At 41.1% G+C, this 20,303-nt stretch overlaps 1 protein-coding gene across 1 annotated transcript; it reads right to left on the reverse strand.

The window, feature by feature from the left end:
- Positions 1-411: 411 nt before the first annotated feature.
- On the reverse strand, positions 412-19,549 carry LOC119739500 (RNA-binding protein 39-like). The gene is made up of 14 exons (XM_038214475.1): positions 19,454-19,549; positions 16,840-16,926; positions 14,987-15,045; positions 13,470-13,691; positions 13,156-13,293; positions 12,438-12,558; positions 11,963-12,055; positions 11,381-11,578; positions 10,558-10,623; positions 9,966-10,170; positions 8,758-8,876; positions 8,070-8,218; positions 2,918-3,102; positions 412-1,793 (listed from the first exon to the last, which is right to left on the reverse strand). The coding sequence occupies exons 2-14, from the start codon at positions 16,903-16,905 to the stop codon at positions 1,687-1,689; spliced, it is 1,728 nt and encodes a 575-aa protein (XP_038070403.1). The 5' UTR covers positions 16,906-16,926; positions 19,454-19,549; the 3' UTR covers positions 412-1,686.
- Between the last annotated feature and the right edge of the window lie 754 nt (positions 19,550-20,303).

The following is a 20,303-nucleotide window of genomic DNA, read 5'->3' on the forward strand; positions in this document are numbered from 1 at the left end:
CGGCGTCTGTTTGTTGGTTGGTTGGTTGGCTTGTCTGTTAACAAGGTAACTCGAAAAGTTATAGACGGATTTGCATGACAATTTTTTTAGGGGTGGCCCTTGATACAAGTATTTTGGAAGCGATCGGGATCTGGGTCCGAATCCAGGATTTTTTTTTAAGGATTCAACATTTATGCAAATATTTCTTCGGGGAATTGTTTAGCCTTGGCGGAGGTTTGCGCTCCGAGTGCTTTCTAATTCACCATGTAGTTTGTGCAAGAGGTTCAGGTTGTTCAGTGTAAACGGCGATGTCTTTTTTGTCACCTTGTAGATGGTGGTCTTGTACTTGCAGATGGCGATAAGCTTTTACTGTATTTGGCGGTATCTTTTTCAACAACTCTTCTGTAAAGACAACTGGCCACACACACACAATTACAATATGAATTGTTTTATCTATGTACAAGTCCAGTTTTATTTACTATCAACTTTACTGAGATAAATCAAATTACACAAACAAGTTAACTGCCCAACCACATAGGGAAAAAATGCCGTTTCGTAACCAGTTTGCCAAAAATTTAATGGCACATCAGAGACAGCATTAGGTCGTCTCAAAATCAACCCATGACACGGCATGAAAACTCTTCAGGGTTTGTTCGAGTATGGAACACATACAATGTGTACGCGCAATTATGAACAGAACACCAAAAACCTGAAGAAAAAAAATTGATGAAAAAGATTTTATCGTCGACACTGTGCGCTTCCAAATGATTATAAATGATGTGGTTAAAAACCAAGCAACACCGTGCCAGTAAAAGTTACGAAAATACTCTAACAAATGAACGAAAATAGTCCTTTTGTTGTTTTGTTTTTTCTGAACAAAATGGGACTGACAAATATAGGATTCAAACCCAAGACATCTGGAACGCCATACTGGTGCTCTATTGACCAAGATATATTCAGCCTGTGGCATTTCAAATAATCGATATTTTTGTTCCGAGGGGAGCTGGATTGAAGCTACTTGAAAGGAGTATGCATAAGAAAATCTTCCATCGTGTTTAGAAACAATGCTACAAAATGCTACTTTTTTTTAATCTATACATTCTGTCGTTTTACAGAAGAAAACCCGTAAATATCTCAATCATGTTGTACAAAATCTGTTTTGACTTTGATTCCGAAGATCTCTATGTACAAGTATACCTTTGTCATCACGAAAGAAAATTCCACAAAGAATTACATACATGCATCCAAAAGCTCTGTCAAAATTCACAATTCAAAGTTTTTGGCTTTTTTTAAATGGGGGGGGGGTGTGTTGACATAGCACATTTCTATTATAAAGACACAAACACATGTGCTCTGATATAATACTAAGAGAACAAAAAGTAAGGCTGTCAAACAAAAATGGCTCTTGCTAAGTGAAAAAAAAAATTATGTGCAAAAACTTCACAGTTTCAATTTAATACACAAAAAGTAAAGATGAAATACAAATTCAATTACAGTCAACAGGCAAACAGCATGTTAAATCAAGCAATTCATATACACCGTTTAAAAATACAATAAAATAGAAACACAAAATGTGCCAATTTAAAGGGGACGAAAAAATAATTTGAAATTTGTGACATTTTCTTTGGTTGAGAATAGTTTCTTGATTTTACGGATCCAGCTTCATCAGTCTGTTTGCTTGACCTACGTTCTCATTTACAGTTGACTTTACATAATTTTCAGCGAGGGTTGGAGTAGCGTTGTGACGACTGCCGATTCAGGGAATATGGCGTGGTAGTTGGCCAGCGGCACAAATGCTGCTGTGATCATCTTGCCTGCAAAAGTAAAAAATTAGTTGAAATTACATTTGCCACATGGGACTATGCTTTCACCTGGCATCCGTATTCGAGGCCATTTAAATTAATGATATAATTTATATTTACAGTCAACATTGCGGGATCAAACAGATTCTATCGATCACTCGATAATACAGATTCCATTGATCAATTGATGGAATTCCAAACTTTGATATTTAATAATCGGCATTTAAGAACGCTCTTATTAGTAAACTAAATCACAGCGCTTACAGTATTATTATTACTCCTGATCATTGGGCCAATTAAACATTCTAAATACCATCTCAGCTCCCTGGGGAGTATACAGCTCGATGCTGCCTGTTAGGCGCAAGCAAGCTTATTCAATCACAATAACCATCTCTGCCCTCACAGGTACCCATTTACTCCTGGGTGGAGAAAAGCAATGAGTGACAAAGTGCCTTGCTCAAGGGTACACGCACCATGACCCCAGCTGGACTCGAACCCACAACCCGCAGCTTTACCCACAGACCACGAATCCAGTGCCCTTAACCACGAGGCCACAGCACTCAACATATTTGATATTTTATCTTTAAGGGCCCATCTCAATTCATATCAGTTCTGGACAAGTTGCTGACATTGTATCGGGTATAAGTTGCAGGATTCTGAACAACTTGACCGCAATCTTCCCGCAATACCGGTATTGGTGAGTCAAGCAGTTGCTGATGACAATTTCCCTGGAACATGTCCGGGACAAATGCAGAGCTGCTTCCGAACAAAGTGGGTGATTCTACCTGCAACTTGTCCGGCTTGTTCCAGATATGAATTGAGACTTGCCCATAAACAGAGGCAAGATAAGGGGAAAATGAAAAATCCACCAAATAATCGGCAGAGGGTTTGGGGGCCGCACAGGGCCCCAAGAGCAACAAAGAATCTGCGATTTATGTTTTTACCCAAAAGGCACCCCTGAAAATTCACTTATCTTTTGTACTGTGTAAACCTTTACAGTTAAACGACAACTTTTATGGTAAAACATCAGGAATTCCAGATTTCAGAAGGGATTCTAAAAAAAAAATCCTGAAACGCATGATCCACAAGTCTCACCCCCGTTGAAATTGTAGGATTTTAGATTTGCTTTGACTGACCTGCAAACCATCTGCCGTGCAGGCCGTTGACTGCAGCCATGGCAATCTGTGAGTTGGGGCATTTGACGTAGCAGTTGCCCTGTGGTGAGGACCTGTCAACATGGATGTGTAGGACGCCGCCGTGCTTGTTGCACTCCTCGATCACGTCATCTCGGATCTCTGTCTCCCAGCTGGTGGAGGTCTCACTAAGGGAGGAGATCAAAAGGATTTTTCCCGTTCCGACGCGAGCGCACGGGAGGAACGGGCCTATTGTTCCTAATCCCCCCGGGCGCCTGCGTTCGCCCGGGCCCCGTTCCGACCGCGGGATCACGCCCGAAATTGCCTAACAATAGCACAATGAAATGGTCACGCTGGGTGCCCACAGCACGGTAGTACAATAGACCTGCGTGGTGACGACGGTGGATAATGGCAACTGCTCAAATAATATCCGAAGAAACATCGGCCACACTGAAATTTACAAGGAGACTTTGGAAATGTTGCGATAAAATAATGTTTGTTGTTTTCTCATCTCTTGCAGGCGATGTATAGTTGAAGATGGATAGTGATTTAACTTGTTAAAATGCTCAACAAATCGAGAAGACGTCTCGGAAATTAGAGTTACATGTACATGTTTGATAGTTTGTGTATTTGAAGGGAAATGTGCAACATTTTACAACAGTGACGTCTGATGGAGTGACTGAAGGAAATATTCCTGAATAAACGATCCCAGCTGGACCCGCCAACCAACCCATGGACTAAATAATGTGCCGGGGCCACCACGTGGTTGATCTCAGGAAAGACCACTGCTAAACTATGTCTCGCACAGCTGGCCACTGGTTATCTACTGTCAGATCAGCGAGGCTGGCTACATTTATATACAATTGTAACAATCGTGAATCGGTAGTTGGCATTTTTTTTTCGTTGGATGTCTCATAACCAAAACCACTTTTTCGGCGTGGATATTGAAAAGCATGAGCAGGTATACCAATAGCCCCAACAGTAACATTATCGACTACCCAACAAAGTTAATAATTCTTCACATTTGTTTGCATTCTTTTGAGCCTTTATTATTGGGTCATCTAAAATATTGTTTCGACGTACATCCCCGTGAAGAAATTGCACCGTCCGACTTTACCTTCCCTGTAACTGATAAAAAAAAACTTCTTTAAATGTTCCAAAAATTGAGAAGACTATGTAGGGTCTTCTCCTTGCTTTAAAAAATACATTTCGTGAGTAGTTTTAAGAGATATATACGGGAATAAAGGGAGTGATTCCTTGATTGCGGGGGACGTATTAAGTCGTGAACCCTAAACACAACGGGTGGCGTCAGCACAGAGGTGACTCTCCGACCCTTAACTTTGCAAAGGAATCAAAGTTAAAATTTTGTGGAGGCTTCTTGACTTCTCAAAAACAGTGGACTTTCTAATCACAGCGTTGAAGATATAAAATTCAAGAACACAATTTCCTTTTACCAACAAGCTTGGAACAAAGGTTTAAAACAATTTCCAACATGTCCAATAACTTTTACTCAGCAAACGAATTCTCCAAAAACAAATTCTAAGACAGCTAATGGATTTATCATTGAACTATGGGTTTTTGAAGTGCCTGATGCATATTTAAATTTTATGCAAATAGCTATAGCAGATGCAGTTTCCAAACTGATAATCTATGATTGGCATACAGCAGCGGGGTGGCGATAGGCGTGGGGTTCGGGGCCCGCTTTATAAGGGCCCCGGAAAATTTCTGATTTTAGATGCTCTGTGGTGCAATCTGAGGCGATTACTGGGCACTTTCCTCTGAAATTTTGAAGCAGAATTTGTTTTAATTTTAAGAAGAATTTTCCTTCATTTGTTAAAATGTACTCTTGTTCTAATACAGTTTCTTCTGTACTCAAAAGTTGAGAACCATGCTGTTCTCCCCAGGATTTTTTCAAACCTGTGGGGGAATTTTTGTTGTGATACAACAACCTGCGAAGCCACGGCGTGGGTTCGGAGCCCGCATAGAGGGCCACGAAAAAATTTGAACTTTAGAAGCTTCTGGTGCATTTTAGAGCATTTCAGAGGAGATCTTGTAATAGTTTTTTCCATCGATACTTGTTTGGTATTTTTACTATTTTCACAAATTTCCCGAAAGCGGCAGCATTCCTGAGCTGCCGCTTTCACATACAAGGTTTCAAAATAGTCACATACAAGATTTCTGGCTACGCAACCGGCAGTCCCAGGCATCACAGGGGAGCCTCCTAGCAACATTATTTCTAAGCAACCAGGTTGGAATGTGATGGGCATGCAGCCATGCACCTGTGGCTCAGATAGCTAATCACTCCAGTTGCGCGTGGAAGGAAGTCATATTCATGAAATCAGACGGTCCGTGTTGAAAGCAACCAATGGCATATTTATTTGCCGGGAACCGGCTCATTTCATTGGCCGAGATACTATCATCACTGTTTATCATCTAAGAATCTTCCAATTACTGGCGGCAAGTTCTCAAAGGCCTTAAAGTTCGGTGGCCTACAGCTGAACCCAAATGTATATGCTTTGTAACGAACATGAGTGGCATTGTATCAATTTGAACAATGCGGCTATCAATCATTCTCTGGAAAGGCTTTTCGGAGCTGAGATTTTATTTGGGCATTTTTTTTTTCTCAGAGACAGGGGAAAATTTTATGCAAAAAAATCATTTTGCTTTTAAAAAAATGTTTAAAATTGATATATTTCTTGTACTTCTTTGAATTTCACTTTTGGTCTTCTTTAGTCTCTTTATTTAATAAAAGACTTCAATAATCACTTAAAATTTAGAATAGTTGACAGTTTCTACAAATAGTGATATGGGCTTTTCGGGCTTTTCGGAAAATTTTATGCAAAAAAATCATTTTGCTTTTAAAAAAATGTTTAGAGAACCAGACGTAAATCTCTCTCTGAGGCCGGGAAAATTAGAAAAGGGGATGACGATTTTATTCTTCATTTATTAAAAAAAAACACATGGCCTACATTATTTCGTGTACCGGTACATGTTCTACTCTAGAATATATTTTGGAATATATTTTGAAATGAAGCATTAAATGCAAGTGCTGTATTAAATGTGCCTCCTATTCCAGCCGGGAAATAGAAAAGTGTCTTATAAACATAAGTTCTTGCTTTGAGACAATGATTGACAGGCGACCTTCAAAATTTATACATTGTATATTTTTGTTGATAATTATGTATGATAGTTATGTTCAAAGCGATTGATTTGATGACCGCCCGTCCGCCCGCGATAATGACTCCTCAAAAACGAAAAAGATAGCCATGTTCTCAAAGGGATGCATTTAATGCCTGCCCTAAGACGACTCGTAAAAAAAAGAAGAAGAAAAAAAAAAAACAGTTGCGAAAGGGGGGGGGGTACGGGCCGGGTGTGCCCCCATCTGAATCCGCACGTGAATGTTGCGTACAATTAATGGCTTTGGTTCTGGAAAAATCGAAGAACTAATTAATATCAGATTTACTAGTCCCGAAAGTTAATTGAAAACTGAAGGAAATATTCCTGGATCTACGACCCCAGCTGGACCCACCATGCCAACAAACCCATGGACTAAATTATTATTAATGCCCCCACCACGTGGTTGATCTCAGGAAAGACGCACTGCTAAACTATGTCACGCACAGCTGGCCACTGGTTATCTACTGTCAGATCAGCGAGGCTGACTACATTTATATACAATTGTAACAATCGTGAATTGGTGGTGGGCATTTTTTCGTTGGATGTCTCGTAACTAAAACCATTTTTCGGTGTGAATCTTGAAACGCATGAGCAGGTATAAACCAATAGCACCAACAGTAAAATTATCGACTACCCAACAAATAAGTTAATAATTCTTCACATTTGTTTGCATTCTTTTGAGCCTTTATTATTGGGCCATCTAAAATATTGTTTCGACGTACATCCGCCGCGAAGAATTACACCATCCTTCTTTCACTTCCCTGTAACTGAAAACAACAACAATCATATTAAAATTTAATTCATAAAAAAGAAAACGAATCCGTGGAAAGGTTTTGCGTGGTGGCAATGAAGTTTCATCAAGATGAATATTACAGCCCCATTTCCCTCATATTTCCTTTAATACTTGTTTCTTTTCATGTGTTTACGTCGTCGTATTTCACATACCTCTGCTGTTGCTGGCGGCCGTGCACGCGGGTGAACGGAACATTAACATGACAAAGGACGCACACAATGAGACTTTTAATGAGCTCGGGTACTTCGCTGGGCGCCTGGTAAGCCGGGCGTTCTACCCCGGGAGAACGGGCCTATTGTTGGGTTTAGTTAATCCCCGTTCAGAACGGGAGGAACGCGGGCGCTCGCGTCGGAACGGGAAGAATCCTTTTGATCTCCTCCCTAAACACACACCCACAACAAAACAAGACGACAATCAGTGAGATTACAGTAAATTGGCTAAGTGTAAACAATTTTTTTTTTAACCTCGGCACAGCATCGCCAAAAAGTTGAAAGCTACTAGTCTGGTATGTAAATGTACAGGGTCCGAATTTCTCCTGCTCAGGTATTACAGACGATACAGCACAGCAGCATCCCACGTTAATTTATATTTCGCTGTATTTTTGGCTTCTATTCAAAGATTGCAGGTGCTACAGTTTTACTTTTCCCTTTTAACCTTTCGTGTCAGAGGACCTGATAACCCGCACTGGCCGTTTTTATACACAGGCACGGCTGATGGGTTAAAACGTCAAGATTGCCTCATCTCGCCTCCGTGTGACGTCCCTCGTGCCTTTTGTACACACACAAAGTCCACAAAGTCTATGGAGGCGGACCGTGTGTTCATCTTGAAGTGGCAGTTGTGCACGGCCTATTGTACAATTTACGCTCCAGTGCACACCTCGGAGTATAGAAACATACAAGGTTTCGGCAAGAAATATCGCAAAAATACTGTTGAAATTACCCTTGCGAATCAGTATTTGTGGCGTGTTGCTGTTTATCGGAAGTTGGCTGGAAAATGTTGCCTCTTGCGAAAATCGAAATTTTCGGCAAAAATAATCCCGGTGCAAAGTGGTTTAACAAGAAAAAGCTCCAAAACTTGACCAAACGTACATGAAACCAAAAGATTTAATGGTCAAACAAATGTTTGCAAGAACTAACGATAAGCCTCCCTGGCTGAAATCAATAACAAGAGGGTCAGCTGACTTACGATGTAGGGTCAAACATGTTGGACAGCATGAAGCACGGCGGGTTGCTCGCTGCTGCAGCAGCTGGTGCACCAGGCATGACCGCACTGGCTGTAGGTGCTGCTTGATTGGCTAGAGCCGCTGCCTGCTGCTGGGCTACGGCTAGCTGGGCCTGAGGGAAGAGAGAAAACCATGATGAAATGCTCTTTGGCATTAACACTGTCTTTTGCCACAGTTAAGAATATGCGTCCTTCCGAGACCGTGACGCTGAAGTGCTATTTCATTTGAAAAAGAGAGGCACATAGAGGGAGATATAGGAATCTTTTTGAAAATAATCTCAATTTGAGATTACAGCATCACTGGATAAAGAGAGAACATGAGATTTTCAATTGTACATTGCTTGTGGTCTTTGCAATTTTCGAGAGTTTTTTAAATTGAAATTAGTTGAAACCATTGTGAACAAAAAAGTGTCAGGTTTTTTTGCTCAAATAAGTTTTGCATGGAAGCATACTCAGCACAAGACATCAAACAAGGCCCATGTTAGTAAAATGTTCTCCGTGAGAAAACCAAGTCGAAAGGTTACCTGAAACTTATTACTAAAGCAAATTTCAACTCAACATTGCAGGAAGATTGGCACAACTTAAACCCAAACACTCCTAGGAGGTTGGAAGTTGTTTTCTAAGCAGAACACCAATCAATGAAACATCTCACCTGAAGTGACACCTGACTGACCGATGGCAGAAGGCCTTGGGGGATCCCAGGGATGGCAGGGACGTTGCTCAAGGGATTCAGGGCCTCAACCACAGCATTGGGCAATTGGAAACCAGTTCCTGGGGGAAAAGGGGGCAAACAACAGAGACATCATTAACATTCAAACAAAATTCTGATGATGAAGTGTCAACCTCACGCCCAATTTTCCTCTTTACTGGGTTTTTGGAAATTTTTAAATCATCCATTCTGACAAGAACTACGCTGGTGATACCATTTTACATGACGTTTTAGGAGAATTTTGAAGGATTCATCCCTTTGTGGAAGAATTCAAACATAAACCTGCAGTAACTCAAGGTTGAACCCTGAGGTACCCCGTAAAACCTTGAGGGAGACCTAAGCAACACCACCCACTAATCGTCTGAGTCTGATTAGCAAATGAGCACCTTCCAACTCAACTCGGGTGATTCACAATGCAGTGCGCCACCAAGAGTTTGCCATGGAGAGTTCATTTCCCAGTGCATTGCGGGAGATGGTCGACACATTCACAGCGCGGGGCATTTGAAATTGTTAGTTTGTCCGGTCAGCAGTTTCGCAAGCATATGATTCAAGTATCTGTTTGCCCTTTTGTTTTCTTTTAATCAATATGGTGTTTTTTGTAAGGTGGCAGAACGCTATGCCCCAATCTACAAAAAATTAGCTCAAGTTGTCTACTGACACTCATTCAAATGGGCCATGTTTTGTTGACCGTAAACTTGAAAAATGGATTCTCCATGGCAAACTCTTGGTGGGGCACTGCATTGTGAATCGCCTGAATTCATTTGGAGTAATTTCTGCTGATTGGGTTTTGCATCCTAAACTGTAGTCCATTTGTAGGGCATTGGTATGTCTGGCTTACAGGAAAAATGCACAAAATATCACTTAGCAGATTTATATGCTGAGCTAAAATCAGCAAAGTACCACTCAGACGTAGTACAAATCATATGAGATTTTAACTGGTAATCTATTTCCGTACTTTTAGCATATTTCTGTGCCTCATGGTGTTGGGTTAGGGTTATGGTTATTTTCTGCCAGATTGGCCTTGAGTTGTAGTCGAACCATGGTGGTGAGTTTTTTGGCCAATTCTGTTTTTTGCTCAGCAAATATTTTCCATGCTTACCAAATTTCTTACCAGCTTTATCAAATTTGCCAAAGGGTGTTGAGATTATTACCTTCTGCCAGCTTGGCCATGAGTTGTAGCCGCCCCGTGGTGGTCAGTTCAATCCCCGTTCTCTCCAACTCATCGTTATCCAGCGCCGATGCAGCCTGGGCATTGTCTGATCTCTCTGTCACGTGATTGACCTTCATTGGGCGGCCGGCCAGCTCGAACCCGTTCAGCTGGTCTAGCGCCCTCTTGGCATCGTCGGCATCGTGGAACTTTAACGACAAACAAATAATAGTTACAAATTAATTCTTAAAAGAGAATTCAATCACAGGTTGAAGGTTTACATACACTGCATCAAAAATAAAAGAACTGGATTTTCCTTTTCAACTTACAGTCATGAGTTTGTAACACATAAATTAATATGACGGCTTGCAATTGAAAGTACAAACACTTAGGTGCAAAAGTCAGTACGTACTTTAACCGACGATGAAGAGAAACACTTTTTCTGTAAAGCTGTAAATTATGTCAATTGTAATGTGTGGACATGTGTGAGGGCGGACCTGTGTAGCGAACAGGTGACTTTCAGGAAAGAATGGACTATTTGTCCCATTTTCTGTTTTAGGCAAATCAGCTTACTTTGATGACACAAATCTGCTTACCGTGATAAAGCCATAGCCCTTGGAACGTTTCAATTCACTGTCTGTCATCAGCTGGATGGAGTCAATCTGAAATCATTGACAAACATAGTAAACATAAATTAAATTGCCGGATATTAAATTTAACAGAAGCTAAGATTTTTGTAAGAAGTGTTATTCTGGTACGTGTGACAGACCTTATTTTAAACTGCACAACTGTGTCTTTGCAGATAGACACAACATGGACAAAAACAAGAAAATAAACTTCCCAAAACGTGTACTTTGTGTTTTTGGATAAGAACAAAGAATGTACCATTGAATTCTTCAGGCATGCAACTGGAAATTTAGAAAAAAAACTAGGAATTTCCAACCCACACAATACTTTGTACAGTGTTTTTCAATTTGTAATGGCATTCATGAGAAGTAAAAAAAAGGGAAAAAAAGAGGAAATCAGCAGATCGGAGGAAAAGTTGCATGCCTGATTCTTACACATAAAGAGAATTTTTGAGGAATCAAAAAGGTTCCCAACAAAAAAAAGCTGCAGGGGTTATAGGCCATCAGCCTGGGGGTTTGGTCAGTATCAAATCAGGGCATAAATGATTATAGTGCGCATGCGCAAGGTATACCGCCCTAGAGTGGTAACAAGCATTTTGATGGCCATTTTGGAAAAAAAGGGTGATAACACCCAAAAAGCTGCCACCGCTACGATGCTATCACATGTTTTCCAATTCTGGAGGTGTATGCCTTGCCGAAAAATCGCTATGACGATTATTCCCCTCATTTGATACTGGTGGCCAAAATTTTGGACCGAGGCTGACGGCCTATTAGGATTACAGGAACAACTCACCTGCCCAAAGGGTTCAAAGATGCCCCTCAGCATCTCCTCAGTGATGTTATAGTGGAGCGAGCCTACATACAGCCTCATGGGGCCAGCTCCTCCCTTCTGAAGCGTCTGGTTGCTCTGGGCCAGGCGGTTCTTTTCTGCCTGGGACGGCTGGACAACGATGGGTACTCCCATCAGCTTCTCGTTGTTCAGACCCATAGCCTAGCAAGACGAATGAAAATTGTTAGAGCTAAGTGGTCAAGATTCTACCTTAGTTCCTTGGTGTTTTTTTTTAATGAAACCGGCCAATCGTGAGGTCATGGAAAAAGGCAACTTCAGATGAGCACTACACAAGGAGGGGTCAAAAAGAAGTAGCTCAGAAGACAAGTTACAGAATGGTAAGATGATTTTATATCAAAGATTTTTGGGTAGGACTCAGTTTGCCAACTCATCAAAACCATACTCCTTGGGTGATCCCAAGGTGTGGAATGGAACGGTGTTTCTTCTTTCAACACTTGCAGTTTCTTTGTTGAACTTGCAACACTTTGGCAGTCTGTGTTATCTAAGGGGCAAGGGATGGCAAACAGCTTGTTTAGGGTTACTCACCAGAGGCACTGATTCATCGGACATGAACTCCACGTAGCCAATCCCCTTGGAACGTCTTGAGTTGCGATCCGAGATGATCTTGACATCACGTACCTAGAGGCACATGAGACACCATTAAAAATAACTAAACAAAGATGACCAACTTCTTGTTTTCAACAAAATATAATGAATCCTACAAAGGATTCTGATCTTGATTTTCATTATGAATCCATCAAAATCCATCAGGTTTGGGACTAAGGATGTCCCACTGTTTTCCCGAAGAGTGGAAAATTTTGGAGGATCCACGAGAGTACTTAAAATACCTGGGGAAAAAGGATTAAAAATGAATTTGTTTTCTTAAGTCATTCAAGTATCGCTTCACAAACATATAAACAAGACTATTTTGTCATTTTACAAAGGTTAAGCCTTTGACAAGACGAGTTACATATTGCTCATGTTTCACTAAATCTGAGCCATATTTTGGGGGTTAAATTACCTTTCCAACCGAAGAGAAGAATTCTTCCAAGTCTTTCGCCCTGACTCGTTGTGATAACTGCATGACAAACACGGTGCGGGCATCTCTAGTCTCTGGTGGGGGCTCAATGTCCTTCTTCCTTCTGCAGAAAGACACAAATAATTGTTTATGCTCGAAATATATCGGACTGTGGGGACAGGCAGGTCAAGCAATTAAGGGCCAATTTGGTTGAGCTGCTTAGTATTTAGAAAGGTTGTGACAACTACATGTATATCACAAAAACTGTGCTACTGATTACCTTTATTAGCACATTTTGTGCCTAAAACAAAATGCTTGTGACAGAATGTAAATTCCTAGTGTTTCCGATTCAAGCAAATTCTGTCTCCGATATCAAAGTGTTCTTTTTGAAGTGATTACTGCTAAGCCAGCCAAAAAAAAAAAATTGTGCACAGCACAGCCACGAAAATGTGCTTTCGTGTTTGCAGTTTTTCTGATAGATGTACATGTACTCATAAACTTCTTAAAAAGCATGCCCTATGGTGCAAATGGTAGCCCTTTATGGAATTATACTAAGGACAAACACAAATCATGATCACACAGGTTTTATATGGACATAAGGTTGTTTCCAGCTTGTTGTGTCACAAACTTGATCGAGTATTTGATAGCCCCCTTGCAAAGAAGGCCACATTGAGGGCCAATGCAGAGCCAGTTTGGGAGGGAGAAAATGAGACACAATTACCCAGGGCTGGAACCTCTCTTGCCGTATCGATCTCTGCTGCGCGAGCGGCTACGTCTCCAATGGAAGGGATCCCTGTTGGGACTACGGTCTTTACTTCGGCTGCGGCGTCCACGGCGTGGTGGTGACGGACTCCTCCTCCTGGAAAGGGAACAACAATGGTGTGAGGTTCTTGGAGTTGGCTACAGAGGTGTCTGCCAAATATTTGTCCTCTGTATCTCTTGTGGGTTTCCAGATGTCCCAAGTTGACAAAAGTTGATGGAATGTAAAGTTGAAAATCTGTTTCGACTAAAAATCCAACCGCTGTAACAACTCACCTGCCGTATCTACCCGTGCCACGCCCCCTTTCTCGGGGTCGGTCTCTGTCCCGATCATAGCGACTTCGATCCCGGCTGCGACTTCGGCTGCGACGTTTCTTCTCTGGGCTGCGACTACGACGCCTGCTGCTCCTCTTGCTGCTGCTGCTGCTGCTACTGCTGTGTTTCTCTTTGGAGGCAGCCGGGCTCGGGCTAGGGCTGCGGCTAGGGCTGCTTCTGTGTCTGGTCGGAGCATTCAGTGGTTCAGATTAGAAAACACTAACGACATGGCCAATACGGGGCACATCAATTAACAATATGAACACAGTGGGAAAACTCAACTGATATTGACAAGGAAAAAGTTCAGTTTGGCTAGATAAATACTGTTATTCTAATCAACTTATGGGTACAGTATAGGAAGTGGTCTGGTTAGTTGGAGTTTGAAGGGATTTTTGATATCTACAATTTACAATGGTTATGGTTTGGTGAGTGTTGCAAAGTTGACACACCCATGTTCCTTCTTTAATCACAATGATGCCTATTAAGAATTTTGCCGACATCCATCATGAAAATGACGAAAGCAATATCCTGCTCTAAATACTTGAAGGATGTCAAAAACTTGAAACTTTTTTTATATGGCATCAAAAACCTGTAATTTGTTTGACTTCATTTTCTTGACAAGGACATCTGTTACTCAAATGACTCAGTCACAAACACCTAACCCATACAGCACTTTATCACTCTGCATCACAACTGTCCAAAGTTGGAACCAATTTCATCATTTACAGACACCTCATCATACACTGTGCTTTGTTTCCATCACATAACCATCCTTTGTTAGTGCCACAGCAATTTGTTTTTGTCTCTTTCAGCGACGCATTTGTGTTCTGCCTATAAGACACTATTTTCAGGTTTAGCGTCTCGGCCTGAAAACCCCCAAGTTGTGGTTCAGAACGCCTGATCTGAGCAGGGGGGCCAGTCGGAACATGTCCAGTACCCTTTATGTAGACGTCCAACCCTGGTTCGGCCGTTAGTGGGCACTGCTGATCACACGCCATTGGGGCTAAGTCACTTTTAATCTGCGACAACAAACATGTATCCCAGGTCAGACATTTGGTGCAGGTAAATGTAAAAAATATGGAAAAAACATCTTGCTAAACTATGACTGCATGGGGTGAGAAAAAAACCAATACCAACATTTGATCAGATTTTCTACTGGATGACAATGAACTGCAATCAATGGGTCACGTCAAAATCTCAAAGAAAACCACAAAGTAGAAATGTCTTAAATCGTATTTAAACTTACCTTTATTATGTATTTTGGAATACACCTGCTTAAAAATTGGCAATCTTTCTGGACTAGTAAAACACAATAGATCTCTACCAAAGGCTGAGATGACCTATTCCCCCAGTCAGAACCCAAAACGCTATGACCCAGATCCCTTTGATTCCTTATTTTGAAGGCATTTTTATGCCACTCGGTACCATACAGTCAAAGCTTAACAAGTTCACACGCGAGAGGTCGTCAGGGTACTCACTTCTTTTTGGAGGACGATTCCTTCTTCTCAGACACGCCATTTTTGTCGGTCGCCTCTCCCTAAGATCATCCAAAATACAACAGCATTATGGGTGGAAACCAGCCGACAGCAGGAATGGTTGTGTTGGGTCGATTAGGAATGATGGGGGGAACAAAAGGGGGTACAAAAATGTAGAAGGGGGAAAGAAAGAAAGAGAGCAAATCAAAATCAACATCTCGAAAAAACAGGTTTCTTTGATGTAGGGTCACCACTCCATGCCACATCAAACTGTTTTGCGTCAACATTTGGAGTTGTCTTTCGCCTTCGTCAGCAAATATACTCTGCTCCATTGGCAGGTTTGCAAGATGACAGTTTTGGCCATGCAATGTATACTTATTAGGTTACTTGTACATGTATGTAATTGCTAACAGGACTTGCCATTAGCAACTTACCGTTGATATAAGCCATGGAATGCATCACTTGAATGTTATCAATCTAAAACAGTAAAATGAAAACCTTGAGGACGTGGGACTTATCTTTCTTTTTTCCCGTTCTCTGTATTATAGTGAAGACAATTTTCATGTTTTCTTTTGGTCAAGCAAATGAATGTGTTTAAAATGCAAATTTATATACTTAGTTTGGAATGTTTGTTCATTTTAAAATGCACGAGGGGAACTTTTAAAAGTAGACTCAATGGACACGTAAACCCACATTTGAACTGAAAATTGTAAATTGTAGTTTTGACTGTAAAAAGCAAATATTTCTATGTATTGCAAAAACAAAAAGGTGATCACCCAAATAGGTTAAAATGCACAGGCATAAAATCACAATCTTAGTCTGGGCCAAGGGTTAGGGGAGGGTTAGACAACAAGTTGAAGATCTTTAGAAGGTAGACTCCGTGTTGTTGCCCATAAATCGCCAGGCATCTTCCGGGCCGGTGATCGTGATGGCTTTTCTCATACCCTACGGCAAGAGGGGATGGGAGATTCTTTTAGTCAGATTGCCTTGAGGTGGGCTTTAAGTGACACTACCTTACTTCAAGTCCTAACCGAAACCTTGCATCTTGAGAAGTACTAGAACTATTTTATATCGCCGTCAATACATAACTGGAGATGCACACGTGTTATTTCAACATTTCTGAAACTAAGTAGTCTACATATTCCTGAGCTAATAATTCATAGCATACAAATACCGAATAATAATTTAACTACAACCAATCCAACATGCATAAAGTGATGTTGTCCATGTATATTTTTTGTACACATGAGAAGGCAAATTTAACCCATAACCATTTGAGCTCATCAGTGTACAAAACCCATTAGACGTATCACAACAGATAAGTGCTTTGTTGTACAATAATAATTTTTCTGAAGAATTGTAGAAAGCTAACAAGCAAGCCATTGGTGAATGTACATAACCATTCTATGAGTGACCAGAATTGGTTTGATATTGAGCTCAACTACAGTTTACAGTGCACAATGTGAGAGTTGGATCCCTGTCCACATAATTTGTGGAAGAATGTTTTTAATTGTTGGAACTCAATGGGTACCCAAGGGATGAGTAGGTACTCTACCTCTGTAAACATGAACCGAGGACGTGATGTGATCAGTGGAGGTCTATAAACAAAGAACAAGATGGACACTTTACTGTCAAGTGAAATTCTTCACAACAATCACAACATTTCAACCCTCTTGGGAATAGCCAAAATGTAATTATTCAAAATTTCAATATAATACAATATCAAAATACAGAACTTGAGAACTAAAAAACATAACTCCGACTTGCCAATGTAACAAGTTTTAAATATTAAAAAAAAGGAAAAAAACTAAAGTGGCCTAGGCCTTTTTTTAAGCAGGCAAGTATTATTAGGTTACCTCATTGTTCTTGTATGGAGCTTCAAGCAGAGCCTCTACATCAAGATCATCTCCGTAAAGCGCCATGCTGAACTTCTCTTTCACAAACTGAGGAAAAATAGTCACATTCCCCAACATTAATTTCATGAGAGTTATTCAATAACCAGAGTACAAGTTGGGGTAAAAAAATATGCAGGAAAGAATTCCATATACGGACGTCACTTGACACCCTGTGTACAAACCCTATGAGACTGGTCTGAAAAATTCTCTAAGTGTTTTCTCACTAAATGCTTCAAGATTTCCCTGCTAAACTTATTACATGTAATCGCTTTCTGATAACTGATAGGTCACTACAGGGAAAAATTAGTGATGTCCTTATATGGAATTCTTTCCAATATGCAAAACGATTTGCAAACACAAACAAAACAAACAGAAAAATATACGTAGTGGCTATCATTATATATATGTACAGTCGACTCTCGTTAGTACAAAATTCTAGTTATAACAAACTATAAAGCCTTGGTCCCGACTGTACATTTATGTGCACAATGAAAGGGACTGATGTTCCTCTTAATACAAAATTCTGATATAACAAACAATTTGGCTAGGTCCGAACGAGTTTGTTATAACGAGAGTCGACTGTAGTGGCTAGGAAGGATTAGTGTGTGGGCATTGTTCAGCTGAAACACGGTTGCAATGGAGTTACACACAAATACCCCTACCCCTAGAACTATGGGTATTACACGTAATACCCATAGGTAGGCATATCAAAGCCGAACATGCTATATACTCCGCGAATAATATGGAGTACCGTAATTTCCTGCGGATAAGACGCGTCTTATCTGACTTTCTAGACCACAAAAACATCGCTGCGCCTTATCTACAGGTGCGCATTATCTGGTGTCGCTTGAGTTGAAGAATTCTTTCAATGCCGCAATCAATATTGTGGTCAACCAAGGCTCAACTCTCCAGACATTGTGACCGTATTTTCATTCCAACAATGTCGCAATTATGCGTTGATCCCCCTTAGTGATCGTGCTTTCGTCCCAACAATGCCGTCATACAAACGTTTTTCGTATGGTATATACATATAGGCGACGCTAGTTTTTGTATTAGTCACCGGTAGAGGGTGCAACATCTGGCTCGGAGGGAATCTGATCCAGCGTGCGTGTTGCAATATCTTCAGACAGCGCGTGGACCATCGTTTCTGGCCGCTGATTGGGCCGCACTGCATTAACAAAAGGCCAAGGAAGGCCAGGATCGGAAACCGCAAGCAAGCATGCACAGCGCGCGTTGGCTGAATGGATGAAGGTCGGTATCAATTTACATTGGTCTTTTCTTCATGGCTCTACATGTGACCAGCCAATGTGGTTACGGTTTAATTCATCCTCCGAATAGTGTGATCGTTCTAAGGCAACACAATGGCCCCTTTGTGGCGATGTACCGACACCGGGTGACGCCTGGTGTTCTTCTGTGTGCGGTCAAACATGCGTCTTATGCGGCGGTGCGCCTTATCTGTTGGCGTTTGAATTTTTTTGGGTGATTTTAGGGACCTGCGCCTTATCCGCCACGCGCCTTATCCGCAGGAAATTACGGTATATAGTTTAGAATCGCACTTACGATACGGACATGAGGAGTGCCCGGAGCGTCAGTGCAATACCAAATTATCCACAGCATTTATCACGTGGCCTCGTGATTGGCCTGCGATATGCACTATAAAGACGGTGTCTGTGGTCGGTTCCCAGACCAAAAGACTCTAACGTCACGCCAATAGCGCTTCACGCCCGCATACATGCACTTTTGACCAAAACTGAATGACAGGCAACAGCTGTACCAATGCAATTTGTCAAAATTTGATGCAAGCTAGTGAGGGCCCGATTTATCACAACCCATGACGTCATGCAACACGACGCTTTCTTGAACAATGGCTGCAAAAGTCGTTCGAATTCAACTCAAAATTACAAGATAACTAGACCTCTGAAGGTGCCAAATTTCACGTTTTGTTGATATTAAACAGTTGTAGACAGCATTATGTGAATACAAAGTAACAAAATAATTGCGATTTCGAATTGCTGTTCGGCTCCCTCAGCATGCTCAGCAACAGACTCTCCGTCCAAATACCACCATGACCACATGTGGATTTGTGACGGTTAATATGGAGGTAGTCAAGTATTACCATCACATTTATTGGACTAGCATGGTCCACGGAGCCAGACTAAAACTAACATCAGTGCATATCCGGCAAGCTAACGTTTACTAAAGGCTTGCCGTCTCCGGCAAAATATCCACTGCCTTTATAAAAATTAAAGAAAACAATCCATTCAAATCTACCTATTTAAAACACCATCCGTTTAAAAAAATAGCATCCATCGAATTTGTAGGATTTTAAATTGCAAAGGGCCATGTGATTTGTGAATTTTGAAGATTTTAAGGCAACAAAATGGCTGCTCATTAATTTGTTGTAGGGCATACTATCATTTTTCACAGGCGGAACTTCATCATGAACGGTGAAACTGAAAGTAGGCCTACTAATCATGCATCGCTGAATAAACGACGCACAAATTGCATCGAATTTTAACCCCAAAATACACAAAAATTGTTACATAATGAATGCACAATGCAAACCTTGTCTTACCAACTATGTATATTTTTCAAATTCGTCCCTTAGTAGTTAACTTTTGTAGTTTAGGAACCAAAATAAACCAAGCTTCACAACAGCCTTCCGCAGTACGGTAGCGTCAGTATCACACTGGGAGGAAGGTACACTTATCATAATTTATGCCTACGTCACCAAGTTGATGAGCAGGTCGTATGACGTCGCTAGAACATGAATTATGCAGATCCGTGCCAACGGCCGCGCCGACGCATGGAAGCCATGCGCCAGATGAAAGCGCTGGCTTGTCGTATGCAAACGACAGCCTAGCAATACATGTATTCTATGTCAATTTCTTCGTTGTTCCAAGCAGTCAGAATGATGCACAATAAATTGCTCTTTTTTTGACGAAAGCGGTATTTAGGGTCATTGCGTTTTAAATGGTGATATTATTTGAACCATGGAGAAATGAACGGACTGAGCAATTTCAGTATTTTTTTATCTAAAAAAAAAAAAATTCTGGAATAGCTAGGTTTTCCAGTCATTTATACTGATTTTGGTGCTACACATATTTTTTTTTTTTAAATATGAAATATATTTTTGGAGGTTTGGGTTCAGCTCTTTTTTTTTTTAACTCACCCTAAATAAATGAAACGAGAACTGCTTTACACTCAAGGCTGCTGCCAGGCTTCTGCACAGTTTTCAGGAGAAACCTGATCTCAGTCCACGACGCGACGCGGCGCTAGTATTTGCCGCGCATTGTTGAAGCACGTGTTCACAACATGCAGCTAGCTGCTACAATCATCCGGGACACCATGTGCATACGTACTGCATAATTCATGCTTCACAGTGATGCCGATGACCTCCTAGCGAAATGGTGACGTAAGCATAT

The sequence above is a fragment of the Patiria miniata genome, unplaced genomic scaffold (genome assembly GCF_015706575.1).
Source record: "Patiria miniata isolate m_02_andy unplaced genomic scaffold, ASM1570657v1 HiC_scaffold_30, whole genome shotgun sequence".
Classification (NCBI taxonomy): Eukaryota; Metazoa; Echinodermata; class Asteroidea; order Valvatida; family Asterinidae; genus Patiria; species Patiria miniata.